At 35.2% G+C, this 19,215-nt stretch overlaps 1 protein-coding gene across 1 annotated transcript; it reads left to right on the forward strand.

Annotated features, from left to right (window-relative positions):
- Nucleotides 1-29: 29 nt before the first annotated feature.
- LOC125645892 (cytochrome P450 2B4-like) lies at nucleotides 30-13,630 on the forward strand. The gene is made up of 8 exons (XM_056148476.1): nucleotides 30-1,106; nucleotides 3,144-3,378; nucleotides 3,517-3,628; nucleotides 7,045-7,207; nucleotides 9,607-9,743; nucleotides 11,796-11,892; nucleotides 12,736-12,945; nucleotides 13,216-13,630. Exons 1-8 carry the CDS (start codon nucleotides 743-745, stop codon nucleotides 13,392-13,394), a joined length of 1,497 nt encoding a protein of 498 aa, XP_056004451.1. The 5' UTR covers nucleotides 30-742; the 3' UTR covers nucleotides 13,395-13,630.
- Nucleotides 13,631-19,215: the final 5,585 nt, after the last annotated feature.

Here is a 19,215-nt window from a genome sequence, read left to right on the forward strand (position 1 = left end):
CATAATAAATTGGGGAAAATATGCGAATCTTGTGACAAAAAATTCAATGACAGTTATGCTCTTAGGAGAAACCTTAAATCAAAACAGAAATTTGTAAGAACTTAATTTCTTTCATACATCAAAACACATTCTGCAATGCCTGTTCAGGGAAAACTGGTAAGCAAATTCTTTCCTACAAGCACATACGTATCATTTATAAGTGGTGTGCTTTCTCTTGTCCGGAGTTCAATGTCGCACTCTTTGTAATAGTTATTGTATACGCAGTGGCGGATATAAAGGAAGGTTACGTGGGTTGCAACCCTTCTCCCTGTGGATGAAAATTAAGTTTGAAAATGTAATTTTTGCCATGTCTTGAATCTCTCTCATCCCTTTCTTGGGCGGAAAAGGTACAAACTTGAGTCGCACCCGCCCTTTGATTTTTTTTTCTGGATCCGCCTCTGTATACGCAATTCAATTTTTAAAAATACAATTTGTCGTTTTGTCTTATTACGGTAAAAAGACTTGAACACTTAATATCAAAATATATATGGCTTTATCACTATACTGTATATCATCTTAACTTTCGATTCGCCCCATCTAATTATTTACATGTACTACCTAGGTTTAAAATACGAAGTTCAACCCTAGTTGACAGGGCCGTTCTATTTCTTCACCCTCATTGTTGATAAAGTATAAATATTTTAAAAGCAGGCGGATGTGTTCACCAATGCGTTAGTATTGTCTCGCGTACTGAACGTCAAACATGGCTTCAATACCTGGTTTTATTGGACACATTGACCTGACAACACTTCTTGTATTTGTGCTGGTGTTTCTGTTGGGTCTCTGTGTGATTAAAACCCCAAGGTCCTCCATTCCTGGACCATTTGCCTTGCCGTTCATCGGAAATGCATTGTTGTTCCTTCGAATGGGCAAAAAGCGTCATATAGGATTTATGGATTTACGTGAGAAATATGGAGATGTGTTTCGTGTATATGCTGGTAAACATATGATGGTCATTATCAGTGGATATGACAATATATATGAAGCCTTCGTTAAACATGCAGCACAGATGAGTAACCGCCCGGAGTGGATATTACCTACAACAAAAACCAAAGAAGGAATAATTGGTAAAATAATTTTTTTAAAAGTGTACAACACAATTTAATAACCCACCTGCTAATTACATTTTCATTAATGAAAAAGAAACATAAAATATTAATGATAAATTCATAAGATATAATGTGAAATAAAATGATTAAGAATAAGAAAGCAATTAAAACTCCTGTAGGACTCGAACACACGATCTGTAGGTAGCCAACTTAACGCTTTAGTCCATTGAGTTAACCATATACTTGTAATAATTATAGTATATTTTTAAAAGGACCGAGGATATGTTTCTGATTTTAATTTAGAATAGGTGTATCGAAGTAAATCCTCTTGAACATCAATAATGAAATGAGTAACACTCCACACCTATGTGAACAATGGGCGCATGATTATGACGGAAAGGGGTCACGTGATTCCTATGTAGTGCTTGCAAATTATACCTTCATATTTAATATTTATGGGGAAATTAAGACATTTGATATAACCATTTTTATTCATATGAGGGACAATTAAAGTTATAACAGTTGAAAATATACCATACCTGTTTATCGTGACCTTACAACAAACCTGGGCTTACACGGTACATATTCATCCGTATCAGCTTTATCTGGTGTGATTGATTGATTAAACATTGTTTAACGTCCCTCTTGAGAATATTTCACTCATATGGAGACGTCACCACTGCCGGTGGAGGGCTACAAAATTTCGACCTATGCTCGGCGCTTATGACCTTTGAGCAGGGAGGGCTCTTTATCGTGCCACACCTGCTGTGACACGGTGCCTCGGTTTTTGCGGTCATATCCGAAGGACCGCTCCCATTTAGTCGCCTTCTACAACAATCAATGGGGGGGGGGGGGGGGGGGGGGGGGTTACTGATGACTATTCTAACCCGGATTCCCACGGGTGTGTTATTCCTCCATAATGCAACTCATATTGACGTAGATATTGTCCATTTTCTTTCAACAGCTAATTTATTCTAATCATCATTTATTTTGAACATGCCAATACCTTCTAACAAGATGTGAGTTTCTATCTTACGATTTAGCATTTTAGTTCGCCTAAGCTAAAAGCTCAAGTGACCTTTTCTGATCGCATGTTGTTCGTCGTCTGTCCGTCTGTAATTTTTTTTTAACATTTTCGACTCATTGGGCCAATTTCTACCAAACTTGGCAAAAAGCATCATTGGGTGAAGGGTGTTAACGTTTGTTCAGATAAAGGGCCATGTCCTTTTAAAGGGGAGATAATCCCAAAAATGCTAAAATAGGGTGGGGTCTTTTAAAAATCAAAATCTTCTCAAAGACCACTGGACAAGAAGAGCTGAAATTTACATGGAATCTTCCTGACATAGTGCAGATTCAAGTTTGTTTAAATCATGACCCCCGGGGATAAGATGGAGCCGCAATAGGGGATCAAATGTTTACATACAAATATTTAGGAAAAACCTTTAAAAGTCTTCTCGTGAACCACTGGGCCAGAGAAGTTAAATTTACATGAAGGCTTCCTGACATAGTGCAGATTCAAGTTTATTAAAATCATGGCCCCCAGGGTTAAGATGGGGGTCACAATAAGGGTTCAAGGTTTTACATACATATAGAGAGAGAAAATCATCAAAATATTCTAAATAATCACTGGGCCAGAAAAGTTCACATTAATATGAAAGCTTCCTAACAAAATACATATTCAAGTTTGTTAAAAGCATACCCCCTCCCTCCGGGGGGGGGGGGGGGGGGGCATACAAACATATAGAGAAAATCTTTAAAAATCTTTTCAAGAACCATTAGGCCAGAGAAGTTTACATTTACATGAAAGCTTCCTGACATAGTGCAGATTTAAGTATGTAAAAATCATAGCCCCCCAAGGGTAGGTTGGAGCCACAAAAGGGATAAAAGTTTTACATGCGGAGATATAGGGAACATTTTTAAATATGGGCAAAGGTGACTCAGGTGAGCGATGTGGCCTATGGGCCTCTTGTTAGTATGAATTATCCTTAATAAAATTTGTTTTATATTTGCATTGATCTTCCTGCATTCCATATCTCTGTGAATGTTTCTTTGCAGAGCCAGGAGTACTCTTGTCAAGTGGCGACATTTGGAGGCGAAATCGTCGCTTTGTTTTGCAGACTATGCGGGATTTTGGCATGGGAAAAACTTCCATTGATGACGTTATTTTAGACGAATTCAGACTGTTATGTGCGGATATAGCCTCAACTAAAGGACAGCCAATAACAAACTTGAAAAGCATTCTAACCGCTTCAGTCAGCAACATCATACATAATATAGTTTTTGGTTTTAGGTAAAATTCTTTTTATTTCATCAAATATACATACTTTATTTATGAATTTCATTCAATGTGTCAATTTCTTAAATTGTTTTAATTATATTTCTAACTTTCATACAATTTTAACAAGCTCTAATACATTTTTATTCACAGATGTGCACATGATGACGAACAGTTTCTCTCAGTATTAAAAGCCATGGATATTCTAGTTAAAGGTCCGGGACCGGTCTTGCAAGTGTTACCCAGATTCGTGAAAAACTTCATCGTAAGTAATAAATTCTTTAATGGAAGGCATTTGAAAATTTTCGGATTTTTTAATTTGCCAAAAATGCCTGCCCACTTGATTTCTCGAAAAGTAAGTTTTCGATTTCTTTGAACTTCAGGGTCTATGTAAATGTGTATTTATCTTGATTTTAACTCTTTAAAACATTTTCTAAAAAATTATCTCTGGTCGTGTTTTACTGCCTATTTTTTCTGTGCTTTTGTGAAATTGTTGAGAATAATATCATTTCCTATTTTATTCACTGTTTAGTTCACCTAAATCGATGGCTCAAAAGAGTTTTTGTGATCAAAATTTGTCCCGCGTCTGTTGTTGTCAACTCTTCGCATTTTCACCTTCCTCTCCTAAACCACTTGGCCAATGTCAATCAAACTCGGCACAAATCAATTTTGGGTGAAGAGGAATCACATTTGTTTAAATGAAGGGTCATGATTCTTTCAAAGGGGAAATACATATGAAGCAGAATTTATTCAAAAACTTCTACGTGAGAAGAAAAAATCTCTCGCTGTGACCTTCAATTCGACTTTTAGATATATCGATGACGTTTTGTCTATTAACAATGATAGCTTTCATTCATATGTCGATTTGATATATCCCTGTGAGCTCGAAATAAAGGACATCACAGAGTCGTCCACTTCTGCTTCATACTTAGATATTTTATTGAAAGTAGACATTAACGGCAAACTAACAACTCAACTGTATGACAAACGGGATGATTTCAGCTTCTCCATCGTCAACTTCCCACATTTATGTAGCAATATTCCATTATCACCTGCATATGGTGTTTATATATCTCAACTGATTCGATTTGCAAGAGCTTGTTCTGGGTATAGTCAGTTTTTAAATCGAGGTAAGCTACTGACAAACAAGTTGATGGTACAGGGATTTCAACATTCTCGATTGAAGTAAGCATTTCGCAAATTCTATGGTCGTTATAACGATCTAGTTCGTCAATACAACCTCGCATTGGGTCAAATGCTGTCTGACGTGTTTCATACCGATTGTTAAGCCGTTCTTGGCACACTGATTTTGACTGCGGATAACTCCGTTTACCTGATCAGTATATGGGGCTCACGGCGAGTGTGACCGGTCAACAGGGGATACTTACTCCTCCTAGGCACCTGATCCCACCTCTGGCGTGTCCAGGGGTCCGTGTTTGCCCAACTATCTATTTTGTATTGCTTGTAGGAGTTATGAGATTGATCACTGTTCGTTATCTTCACCTTGCATTAAAAAAAATACAAAAAATTGGATGGGGTCATTTAAAAAAAGAACCACTGGGTCGGAAAAAATGAAATTTACATGAAATCTTCCTAACATAAAGTATGACCTTTTAAAAATATGACCTATTCAATATAATTAGGTAGAACTTGTATATTTTGTACATATTCTTTATGGCATATCACGGTGTTTAATATCATGATCTTGACCTTGCAGTATGCTCTTTGAAAATCTTAACTATTCAATGTAAAACTTATACGGTACCAAGTTTGATGCACCAGATGCGCATTTCGACAAATAATGTCTCTTCAGTGATGCTCAACCGAAATGTTTGAAATCCGAAATAACTATGAAGTTTTAGAGCTAAATATAGCCAAAAACAGCGTGCCAAAAAATTGGAGCCAAATTCGTCCAAGGATAAGAGCTATGCATGAGGGAGATAATCCTTAATTTTGAAATGAATTTCTAAATTTTGTAACAGCAATTAAATATACATCCGTATTTCCAAGCTAGTAACGAAGTACTTAACTACTGGGCTATTTAAGGTAGAACTTTTATATTTTGTATATATATTTCTTATGGCAAGACCTTTCATATACCATAATCTATTGGCCTTGACCTTCTCCTAGAGCAGGAAGATCATGTGGTGTTGAGGCATCGCCATATTGTGTGAATTCGACCCTTTGAAATTCTTAACGGAATAAAGATTGAAAAAAAAAATATTTTGATTACGATAGCTGAACAACAACAGGACTGAGGTGACCTAGGTGAGCCATGTAGCCCATGGGCGTCTTGTTGTGGAATTTCGAAGTAGGTTGCAGATTATAGGATATCACAAAATGTTATTTGTAGGCTTAAATGTTTAGACATTACTAAACTCTCATTTACCAGAATTTGTTTCTATGACCTTTACTTTTTGCATTATTACAATTGAGAAATAAATCCCACGTAAACGCGGCATTTTTAAGGTTATAGGATACCTAAGAGTTGGACGCATTAAATGAAACGGGATTTTGTTGTGTTTACATATGACTTTCTATTATTTGGTCAAACAACAATGTATTCGGTCATTTGTACACGAAATGCACCAATACAACACGTTTTTGAAGGATTTCAGTTTTGGGGTACTGTTTTCCATTGACTTCTCAAATAAAGGTTGATAAATAATGCGAAAATAAAAGTGGTTACAGCGGAAATTTGTATAGTAAATATAAGTTTTTTAGCAACATTAAAACATTTACAAATAGTTTTACAAAATTCCACCCCATTTTCTTTTTAGGTTTCCTTAAATATGTACGATTCCATTTTTAAACAAACACTCCTTGCTTGTAGTTTAGACTGTAATAGGTGCCAGGGCATAAAATTAATATTCATGCAACTGGCGGTCGCCAATTAATTTATGTGGCGACCGCCACTCAATTTGACTGGCGGTCGCCACTTATTATCTGGTGACCGTCACTTAATTTATGTGGCAGACGGCACCTACTAACTGTACATGTAAATCAACTGGCGACCGCCACTTGATTTATATGACAGCCGCCAGATAAGTATCGGCCTCCGGTTAATAAGTGGCGGCCGCCACATAAATTAAGTGGCGACCGCCAGTTAAATTATTTTTAATTCTATACCCTGGCACTTATCGGCTTCCGTAATTTATCAACCAAACAAATTTAGGAATAAATATTTAGATATGTCCATTGAATGAATGACTTATTCCGAACGTAATACTAATTATAACCATTGCAAAAACGAAGCCATAAAAGTAGTTTCATCGGACATTTTTATTAGTAAATATGAGGTTTTAGCAAACATGAAGCATTTACAAATAGTTTTACAAAATTCTACCACAATTTGTTTTAGATATCCTTAGATATGTATAATCTTTAAATATTCCGTTTTCAAACAAATTTACTCCTTGCTTGTAGTTTAAGGAGACTAAATGGGACAGTCCTTCGGTTGAGACCGCATAAATCGAGGCCATGTGTCACAACAGGTTTTACATGATAAAAATCCCCCCTGCTCAAAGGCCGTAAGCACCAAACAAAGGTCTAAATTTTGCAGTCCTTCACCGGCAATGGTGACGTATTCATATGAGTGAAATATTCTCGAGAGGGACATTAAAGAGTGAAACATTATCGATTCATTTCAATGTCTTACTGTAATTTAATCTATTTTACAAGGCAACTGGTGTGAATGAACGAAAGAAAGCAAGAGAATTCATTTTTGAATACCTCAGAAAACAGATACAGGAACACGAAAAAACGATCGATGAAAACAACATCAGAGATCTACTGGACCAGAAGATACTGTCTTTTTCATGTAACGAAACAATTCAGGAAAAAAGTGAGTTTTTTTTTGTGTGTTCTTAACAACATGATTTTAATGACACCTATTCACAATGCCCTAAGAGGAGATGAAGAAAATTATCTCGATCTTCATCTAAGTACGACGTAAACGTATGATTGTTATTCAAAATGCCAGACATTACTTTGGATTTAACAAATTAAATTCCAATTTATAATGTTTAATTTTGGATTTACAAGGTTTGAATTTAGAAATTTAAAAGCTGAAACCAACAAATATTTTTAATCAAGATATACTCCGTTTACCTGATCAAGATGTAGGAATCGCGACGGGTTTGACCGGTCCATAAGATACCTACTCCTAAGCACCTGTCCAGCCTGAGTTTCGGGGGGGGGGGTGTGTGTGAGAAAAACTGTCAATTGAAATATTGACTTAAGTCTGAAAATTCACTGTACTTTTGAATACTGAAATTATAAAAAAAAAATTAAAATTTTGGATTTTGTTTTGAGAAATCGAAGCCTGGGGTCTGTGTTTGTTCTAATCTTAATTTTTGTATTGTTTACAATGTATGTTGTTCACTTTTTCATGTATGATCAGATTCATTATAGCTGAATCTACACTTTGCGAAAGTTGAATCTCTTGACCATCATCTTTAGGGAAAAAACCAATAGGATTCTCAGTGGCCTTAGTGATTTGTAACTGTCATTTACGTTTTATAACTTTAAAAAAATCATTTTAATTGCTCTGTGGTAAGGCTACTAATACATTAAAAACAGTTGATGCGGTTGTGCGTTTTTGCAGCATGCCAACATATTTGATAGAATAAAGAGGAGAAATGTTGTTTTATTCTGTTGACCTTTAGGTTGACCTCGCAAAGGAACTCAACACAATTTGCTTTTTTTCAAATTGTAGATAGGTCTATTAGCCTATATATTTTACGTTGAACCCTATAGGAAATACATGGGTTTTTGACACATAAATGTAATAGTGAAAGAAAGCAAAGGACAATTTCTATCAAAAGATTCTGATAATTTTGACCTTCTATAATGTAAAACTTATACGGTACCAATTTTGATGCACCAGATGCGCATTTCGAAAAATAATGTCTCTTCAGTGATGCTCAACCGAAATGTTTGAAATCCGAAATAACGATGAAGTTTTAGAGCTATTATAGGGGGGAAACAGTGTGCCAAAAGAGTGGAGTCAAATTCGTCTAAGGATAAGAGCTATGCGTAAGGGAGATAATCCTTAATTTTGAAATGAATTTCTGAATTTTATAACAGCAATTAAACATTCATCCGTATTTTCAAGCTAGAAACGAAGTACTTAACTACTGGGCTGTATAGACCCTCGGGGAATAACAGTCCACCAGCAGAGGCCTCGACCCAGTGTTCATAATGTAAAACTTATACGGTACCAATTTTGATGCACCAGATGCGCATTTCAACATGTCTCTTCAGTGATGCTCAACCGAAGTGTTTGAAATCCGAAGATATAGATCACAGGCACAGAATCTTATAATATTTGTTTTTGATCTGAGCAAGTGGATATACCCTTTATTTTGAATTAGAAAACTATTGAATTTTATAAATATTGAAAATAACAATATCTAATTCTAGTATCAATTTTCCTCTGTTTAAGGTAGCTCACTACACTAAAGCTTATACTCTGTATGACACCACGTCACATGATGGCGATTTAAACCTTAGCGCTTTAGTTTCCTTTACATTACAATGTAGCACCGTAAACATAATCAAACGTGGATCAGATAAAAAGTTGGGCAAACACGGACCCCTGGGCTTACAAGAGGTGGGATCAGGTGTCTATGAGGAGTAAGTATTCCCCGTCGACCGGTGACACCCGCCGTAAGCCCTATATATTGATAAGGTAAACGAAGTAATCTGTAATGAAAATTAGGGTACCAAAACGGTATAAAATCCGTATGAAACACGTCAAACAACATTTGACCCAATGATAGGTTAAATGGGCAAACTAATCATTATAACGACCATATGATTTGCGAAATGCTGACTTTAAACGAGACTGTTGAAACTCCTGTAACACCAACTCTTATTTTAGTAGCCTGTATCGATTTAAAAACTGATCATACGCAGAACGGACTCTTGAGTATCGAAGCAGTTGAGGGATATAAACACCATATGCAAGTGGTAATGAAATATTGCTACATAAATATGGGAAATGGACGATGGAGAAACTGAAATCTTTCCGAGTATCCATAACATTGTATTGTTATTGGTGTGGACTTTCACGCCAATATATTTAATGACATTTTCGATGTCAATGAAATCTTGATATTGCAACATTAAAGGAGAAGATACATCGGCAGACCCGTAATTCAAAACGAGGACCCCTGAATTCCCTATCTTCTATCAGTCCAATACAATATCAATATGCATTAATACTTGATTTTGTCCTAGTTCGTCACACCGTCCGGATTGTAATAGACCTGTTCATTGCTGGAACAGAGACAACTGCCACAACGTTAGACTGGGCTCTTCTTTACATGATTGAATACTCTGATGTGCAGGAAAAATGTTTTCAGGAAATAGAGAAGGCATGCAAAATCTTGTTATTAATGAAAAAAGTTTGTTCTACAAATTGTACAGGATTATAAAAATAAAATAAATATGAATCAAGAATTGGCACCATAAGAGATTCGGTATCATTGTTTAAATGTCATTTTCTGACCAACGTTTGTCCTCGTCGTTGTCATCTATTCATATTTGTATCTTATTCTGTAGAACCACTCGGCAGATTTCAATTAAACTTGGTTCAAATCATCCTTTGGTAAAGTGGATTCACATGTGTTCAAATGAAGGTCCAACTCCCCTTCAAAGAGGAGACAATTAACAGAGCAAAAATAGGGTGGGTCATTCAAAAATCTTCTCAAGAACCACTGGGCTAAAAAAAATTGAAATTTACATGACAGCTTCCTGACACAGTGCAGATTCAGGTTTGTTCAATTCATGACTCCAGGAGGTAGGATGGGGCCTCAATATAGGATAAAAGTTTTACATGTGTATAGGAAAGTCTTCTTCCCGGGAACCATTGAGCCAGAAAAGCTTCCTGACATATAGTAGATTAGAGTTTCTTTAAATCGTGGCCCGAGGGTTAGGGTGGGACTACAATAGGGTATCAAAATTTTACATGGAGATAAATGTGGATGTTTTATTTAGAATAATATTCACAAGAACAATAGGGAGAAAAATAGTCAATAATATGCAATTTTAGAATGTCCTTCTTAAGAATAACTTTGAATGGATTAGACAGGTTAATATGTAAGCACCCCTAGGTATTAGAGATTCAAAGGTCTTTACATTTTGGTCCTCGTTAACACAATATGGGATTAAAGTTTGGCAGAGGAATATAATGGGAAAATGTTTAAGAATATTCATTTCAACAACAACAGGGCTATGGTTAGTCATATTTATATGCAGTTATCATTAGGCAGTTCAAGTTTGTTCAATTCAGGGGCTCCGGGGTCAGGGTGGGTCACAAAGAGGAAATTTATATGGGGATACACAGGAAATTAATGGAAACAAATTATTTTCAAGAGTAGCAGGTCTTCATTAAATCATATCAAAATGCAAATATTCCCAAGCTGTACATGTGGATTCAAGTTTTTTTTTTGGTTCCTCGACTATAGGAGTGAGCATATTGCTTTATCCCGTCTGTAGGAAACTTTTAACACTGGTCATAACTTTTAAATGGTAAGTAATAGAGCTCTTGTATTTCATATAGACATTCTTTGTGACAATAACTTTTTTCGTTGCAAAGTTTTTAACCTTGTGAACTTGACCTTGGAGTTTGACCTACTTTTAAGGAAACTTAGCCTAGTCAATATCTCCTGAACTATAGGTAGGTAGTTAGGGATTTCATAATTTGCATATGGATACCTTATGGTAAGACCTTACGTTTCATACATGAAGGCTTATATAGGCGCTGCCTGCTTCCTGATCCATGTTATGTTATTCAAGATAAAATACTATTTAAAACATACATGATGTTTGACCTTGTGATCCTGACCTTATAGTTTGACCCAGATTCAACATAACTCATAACGTTTTGAATATTGAGTAATATGGTTCTCATATTTTATATATGCATTCCATGTGACAAAATTTGTTTTTCGGTTAAAAAGTTTCTAACCTGATAATCTTGACCTTGGAGTTTGACCTACTTGAAAGAAAATATCTATAAAATATCTCCTGAACTATTTAAGGTTTCATATTTTGTATATAAAATTTTAGCACGATCTTTCATTTGATACCATGGAGTTTTTTACCTTGTCACATTGACCTTAAAGTTTGGTCCACTTTAAAGAAAACGTAACTTATTAAATTTCTCCTGAATGTTTTAATGTTAATTTTTATGACGATCTTGTTACCTTCTCCAGAATAGCAAGGTCATATTGGTGTTGAAGCATCCACGTGTTCGATTATGTCAACTAGGGCTAGACTGGCCACAATGTGGGGTCAAACTTTTTTCATGGAAATAAAGATTAAAACAAAATCTTTTAAAAATCACAACAGCAGGGTCAAGGTGACTCATGTGAGCGATGTGGCTCAGGAGCCTCTTGTTTTACATCTATTTCTATGTAATTTAGGAGGTCGGCTTGAATAGAGAGGTACGTATGAGTGACAAACCCCGGCTACCATATGTGGAGGCCACGATATTAGAAGTACAGCGACTATCAAATATATGTAAGTATTCAGTCATTCTGAAACTTTATACTTTGATAAACAAGGTAATAATTAACACACATACCATTATTCTGGGAAATAATATATAATATGGAATTCTAATCAGGCGTGACAGGTTCTACTTACACTTTCGTTTTTGTATATTCTCTGATATCTTCCTAATCTCCAACGTTATTCATGAATAAGAGTTTTGCAAAGCAAGACATATCCCCTCGGAATGAGTGTCTAAATAGTGACCTTGACCTTTGCACCTCAAAATCAATAGGATTCTTCCCTACTTGATAACAAAGCTATACATGTAGTATCAAATCAATCGAGCAAAATATGTGAACTGTAATCAGCTTTACACCCAGAGTGACACGCATTCTTAACAATAAACGAGCCGTCCCAGTACTAAAAGTGATGCACATACTTACATTTGTACAACACAAGAGCCGTCCCAGTACTAAAAGTGATACACATACTTACATTTGTACAACACACGAGCCGTCCCAGTACTAAAAGTGATACACATACTTACATTTGTACAACACACGAGCCGTCCCAGTACTAAAAGTGATACACATACTTACATTTGTACAACACACGAGCCGTCCCAGTACTAAAAGTGATACACATACTTACATTTGTACAACACACGAGCCGTCCCACTACTATATCCAATCTCGGAATGAATTTCGAGGAGTCAATTTATCTCATTACTTTCGTCCAGATCATTTAATAAATATGTTATTAATATCTATGAACAAATACCAGAAGAACAAAGCATTTTAAAGTAGATAATCATTTACCATCATAAACGACAGTAAAGTTCAATAAATCTGCGATTTTTAAATTTATTAGTGGATATGTCATTGCCACATGCGTCAACAGAGGAGGTGACAATTGCGGGTCACGTGATACCGAAGGATACAATTGTGATGGGACATCTCAAATCGGCTCATATGGATCCCGCCCACTTTCCACAGCCTAAGGAGTTCAGACCGCAAAGGTTCATAGATGACGTCACAGGGAAGATAACTAATAAGGATCGCCTTATCCCTTTCTCCATCGGTAATGAAATATTTATAATGCAGTTGTATAGGAGATTTATCATTGCATTATTTATACATGTACATTTGTTTTCAATACACATATAAGTTACTTGTTCAAGAACGAAGGGTGTTTTGAACTCTCTTCTTTATACTGCAGCCCCGTCTTGATTATGCTTCATTCTAAATTTATTGTAACTGTTATTGTGACTGTTGAATTCATCTGTGATACTGTGTACACTATTTCCAGATCAGATGAAAATCATACTAACGATAACTATTTATTCTATAGGACCCCGAGTTTGTGCTGGAGAGGCTCTTGCAAAATCAGAACTCTTTCTAATGTTCACTAATTTGATCCAAAAGTTCAAGTTCTCCAAGACGTCTGAAGATGTTCTGAGTTTCGATGGATTTACCGGAGCTACAACTTCGACAGAACCGTTCACATTGAAGGCAGAACCCCGATTTTAATCGAAAGTTTATCGACAGACAGAAGAAAAAGAACGCTATTTTTGTAAATTAGCTATCTGAAAGTGTTGGAATGTATAAGAATAAATGTGAGTGTTTAGATGTAAAATTGGTAGATCTATATGCATGCAAGATATGGTGTGTTTGTTTAAATATGATTGTATATTAAGATTTGTGAAAAATCTAAAATAGCAATTTTAAGGTAATCCATATTTGTTAATAAAATTGTTATTTGCAAAGCGGGTTTTGAATAATTTATTTGTGCTTTAAATTCATTTTGTTTAACTTAGGCAGTGTTGTTAAGTTAAATAAGGCGTTAAAAGTTCATTGCAATTTATGAACTTTGTAAAGAAAAATTCAATGCAGATCTTTTACATGTATACCATGTAGGAACGTTTCTTAATGACCGTGTAATTTGTACAGCCTATAGCGAAAGTTCCCTTATTTTGCTTAGGTCGGACGGGCTAAGAGGATCATTGGTTTTTAAGTCGTAAGTTCAACTCCGGGGACATTAATGGGGTATCCATACATAATGAATTTGTCTGTGCTCCAGATGGAGAGAGAAAAGGAAGAGTCAAAAGATTTTTAAGAATGAAACCCAATAACTGTGTACCTAGGCATACCGTATACTCAAATTTCTTTTAAATTTAACTATTATTCCCCAACAGGCAATCCTTGTCACCCCGTTAGTACTTGGTATAATGTTGGTGTTCTGACGAAGCTACTAATTCTTTCACTGCTACGCGTTTAGGACGAACATGTGAGGGCGACAAATCAAAGGTGTAACGGACGAAAACGCTAAGATCACTGAATCTTACTAATATCATCCTTTCGTCTTCACAACTTCTCTCTCTCTTTCTCTCCCACATATCGAACCTTCGCTTGCACGCCTAAGACTATTTTGATAGACGCATTTTTAAAATAGATTATTGAAGTTCTTTCATTTGGGTTACAAAAATGTTCTAATATACGATTATTAAAGTACTGTTTACGGAAAGAAATATGTTCGTATAACTTAACTTTTCATCTGATCTAATACTTCCGTGCTTTCCGATTGGCTGAGGCCCATAAACGTTGGAGAAATGGGAATTGTCTTCAAAGATAAATATAACATTTGGTTCCGTCGACAGGGGATGCTTACTACTCCTGGGCACCTGATCCCATCTCTGGTATATCCAGGGGTCCGTATTTGCCCAACTCTCTATTTTGTATTGCTTATAGGATTGATCACTGTTCGTTATCTTCAACTTTCATCGGGACAAATAAATACAAATTAATACAAATGATTATTATTTTCAGCCACTCAATGAAAACCCGGGACTTTATTTATTTCGACTATCTTCCATTATAAAGGGACTTCTGTCACGACCTGGAGTAATAACTGTTTGAATTATAGTGCTATCAAACCAATCTAAAGATGGCCGATCGGGTATCGTTTGGTATAAATTCCGTACGCTCTAGTAGCTGGTTTCGATGTTTTAAATTTACTAATATAATCAACAAAACTTCACGTCTTTCATAAATTTTGACAACGTGTTACAGTCCAACTGTATACAAAAATGGCCGATCTGGTATATTTTGGCTCCAGTAGTAATTTTTGGTGTTATAAGTAGTATAGTGTGGGCTAACCTAGCCTCTTTCCTGGGTCCAATTTGGCCATTCCGCCAAAAATGACAATTCTTCCACTCAATATGACGATCTACCAAGATTGGAGTGAGAAGTTTTAAGATATTCATGTACACTTACGTTTCACATATTGTAAATCATTAATAGAATAGAAAATTTCTCGTAATAAATGACCGAATTAATTTCTGGTAAGGAGCTGACAAATTTTAAGTCGAATCTCAATTGATCCTTACTGAAACAGGTTGCAACCGTTGAGTTCCCAATTTAGTTTTAAAAGCATAAAATCAATATACCTTCTTAAAATCACCACTGGAAACTACATGTGTATGCTTATACGATGTGACCGTTGAACCTAGCGAAGCAAGAGCTAGTCATTGACACGCCCAAAGTGATAATTTACCATAAATTGCACGTCCAAGTCTTGTAATTGTGGCAGACAAATTTAAAACTCAAATAACCTTTGAAGAAAATGGTGCCCATATGGCTCACAAAGATTTCAGTGAACGTATGCAGAGATTATCTTTTTACTTTTTCCGATTCTCACATTCGTGTGACCATTAGGCCGAATACATATCTAACTAGTTGTCCCTTGAATTGAGATTGAAAGGATTTGGGAGAATATCGACATAAAACTCGGCAAATTGCAGTCGCAATGATGAAAGTTTGAGGGGTTCGTTATGGAACTTCCGTTGAAGGCTTCAGATCTAAGCTCCGCTCCTTCTCAAGGGGAACTTTTATTGGTTATTTACGTCGCGTGATTTTAAAGAAGTTGTTTGATAAGTTGTTGCTAACCAGATCATCCTCATGATCAAGTTTAACATTAATATCTCCCTATACATATATACATGTTCATGTATATATATATATATATACATGCAGTTAACATAGACCTTCACCTAGGGAAAATTACAGTTAGTTAATGCAATATGCATGCATTTTCAGTTATTCAATAGTGAGTTTTTGCAATTGGTTCAATGTGAAACTACAGATAGGAATCTTAAACCTATGTAAGACATACATGCATCAACCTGTGAGGGCAAGATGGCTCAGATAAACCTTGTGATCCATAGATCTCTTGGTTTGAAATATTTCCATTGACATTAATCATTGCCAAACAAAAAAAAAATATTTATTCAAACATATCTGGTGTATTTTACTGTATCATATCAAAATATTTTTTTCCAAAAATGTCTATAGGTTATGTATTGTGTCCAGTTATTATAAAAGATTTTGTGCTCTACTTCTTAATTTCAGTATACTCTTATAAAATCATCATTCATTGTGATAATTATTAAAAATAAAGTTGTGTACGAAGCAAGTGTGACATTTCAAACCCATATATCAGATAAACCTCAACCTTGACTTCCTGTCAAGAACTGTGTTGTAGAATTCTGTGTTATACAATGTTGTAAATAATCTGATATCCCATCACAGTGATGCATGTACTGAACAGAACCTCATCAGGATAGATGGTGCATCAAAATTGGTACCGTAGAAGTTTTACATTATGACCCCTGGGTCGAGGCCTCTGCTGGTGGACTGTTAGTTCCCGAGGGTCTCTTCAGCCCAGTAGCTAAGTAGCTCGTTACTAGCTTGAAAATACGGATGTATACTTAATTTCTGTTATAAAATTTAGAAATTCATTTCAAAATTAAGGATTATCTCCCTCATGCATAGCTCTTATCGTTAGACGAATTTGACTCCACTTTTTTTTGGGCACGTTATTTTTGGCTATGATAGCTCTAAAACTTCATTGTTATTTCAGATTTCAAACATTTCGGTTGAGCATCACTGAAGAGACATTATTTGTCGAAATGCGCATCTGGTGCATCAAATTGGTACCGTATAAGTTTTACAATATGAACCTCCTTCATTTATCAAAGTTGTAGTTTCAATCTGTATGATTTATGGTACTAAAATTATATTCAGATATCAAATTCATTGTTTTGTCAATGCATTGCAGTGTGTGAAGTGTGATGATTCATTATTAAGCTAGTGTGAATTTATTTTAATTTATTATCAGTAAGTGAAGTGGATCATTAGTAAAATGAATGTTTGAATTGAATGTACACAGTTGCAAACTAACAGAAACATATCGCTTTTATTCAACAATTTTGAAAAATCAAAACCAATAATGAATCAATGAAATCAATCATTATTAAAAAAAAACATCAATACACGAATCATTTCATTAGTAGTGTATATATTTTTGGTGTATGCTACACACATAGTTCATAAGTTAGGAAGAGATGATTTTATCAATAAACTGATCAATAGATATTCAATAAAATAAATCGAATTAGTGTTAACAGAAACATTATTTATCTTCTACAATTTGAAAAACTAAAACCAATAAGAAATCGATGAAATCAATAAAACTATTGAAGAAAAAAATTAGTTTTGGTTGAGGTGAAAATAATGTTGAGAGTTCAACTTTAAGGCCAAGTCAACTATTGAGGCCAGGCAAACATTTGGGTTGAAATTTAAATTAGAGGCCAAAATTGGGACCAGACCAATTTTGAGGCCAGGCTAGGTTTTATAGTATGCCCTTGGATCAGCACATGTTTTGTTTAGAGGTGAGGGCGGGTCTGACCACCAGTCACATAACTGTATCGCTTTTGATGACAGTCCATCGAGTTCTAACTTTGTGAAAACAAATAGTCAATAGTATATGATTTATTCGGATAGACGTATCGTAATATTCTATCAATGCTTTGATAACCCAAGTGTTACGTTTTTTCCCCTGAAATGACACTTGTTACTGGATTGCCTTAAAGATATAAGGGTTTATCTGCTGTTCTGACAAAAAAAATTATAAAAACTCCCTTATAAATATTACCTTTCACCAGGATGAAGTTGATCTGTTATAGTCTGTGTTTGTGTTTGAATGACACATTAGTAAACATCCCTCTAAACTCTTTTAATTCTGTCCATTGAGGACGTTTAGTGATTAAATACCAGACGACACAACAAAGCACGAAATGACTTGTACTCTGTGAAAATAGCATTTGTTGTGTTCTGCATGAGAAATTTTAGAATGGATGAGGCACAAATCTGTCCGTTATATCTTACACAATTAAAATATCTATTGTGTTACATTTTAAACTACAGTAAAATGCGTTTGTGAAGAACCTCCAGGACCAGCAAATAAACCACAAACTTCATTATATCTAATGAAATTTTCGATATTTTCCCTTCAAAAGGGAATAAATATCACGTCGCAATAAGCGTGAATTCGTTGTAAGCGCGATCGTTATAAGCGTGTTGTACTGCACCTTTCACGGGAATTGTTGAGTCCACTTGATTATGTGTTCACACAGCTGGAAAAAAACTTCACTAAATAAAATTTCCCATTATATATAATGTACATTGTATTCGGTGGAACACTAATTCTCTATCAATATCGAATAATTTCCCACAAATAAAATATCGACATATGAATGAAAATTATCATTGTTAATAAATAAAACGTCGTCGATATATCTAAATGCCGCATTGAAGGACACAGCAAGGTATGTTTTTCTTCTCACGTAGACATTTGTGAATAAATTATGCTTCCTAACAATATAAAACCAGGTCAGCTAACAAAGGGTCACAATTCGTACCCATTGGGATTCTAACAGACTATTGGTTGATTAAAATCCAAACTCCTTGCAAAACTTACATGTAAGTTTTGCAATTTTATTCACAGCTGAATACATATTTTGTGCTTTTTAATTACATGTTTCAATATTTAAAATATGTAAAGGTCCAATATGTTAATGCAAAGTGTGTCTAGTATATTCAAATATATATATATATATATATATATATATATATATATATATATATATATATACACACACACAACAAATTGCTGTCCTATCCTTGTTAAAACTTTAAAAACTTGGAGTCCTATCAGTATGGAAGCCAAACAAACATGTGTGTCCTGTCACATTTTGCACTGGTCCCAACTCCCCAATAAATATTTACCGGTACCTAAAGATACTGAATTAATGAAGAACAGTTTCGTTCGCTATCTACAGAAGCTAAAACAACATGTGATGCATATATTGTACAAATAATCTCCTTATTAGTATGTATTGAGATACCGTAATGCAAATAACACGATCCACAGAAGCAACATGCATATATCACTTTCAGCAATAACCGTCCCACATTCTGCCCTTGTTTGGAAGTTGTGACGGGCACAGAGTCA

Source organism: Ostrea edulis, chromosome 9, assembly GCF_947568905.1.
Source record: "Ostrea edulis chromosome 9, xbOstEdul1.1, whole genome shotgun sequence".
NCBI lineage: Eukaryota > Metazoa > Mollusca > Bivalvia > Ostreida > Ostreidae > Ostrea > Ostrea edulis.

Coding starts and splice junctions, on each gene's coding strand:
- LOC125645892 (XM_056148476.1), top strand. CDS start 743: ATGGCTTCAATACCTGGTTTTATTGGACACATTGACCTGACAACACTT. Junction 3,629..7,044: donor GATTCGTGAAAAACTTCATC/GTAAGTAATAAA, acceptor CTATTTTACAAG/GCAACTGGTGTGAATGAACG. Junction 12,946..13,215: donor CCTTATCCCTTTCTCCATCG/GTAATGAAATAT, acceptor TTTATTCTATAG/GACCCCGAGTTTGTGCTGGA.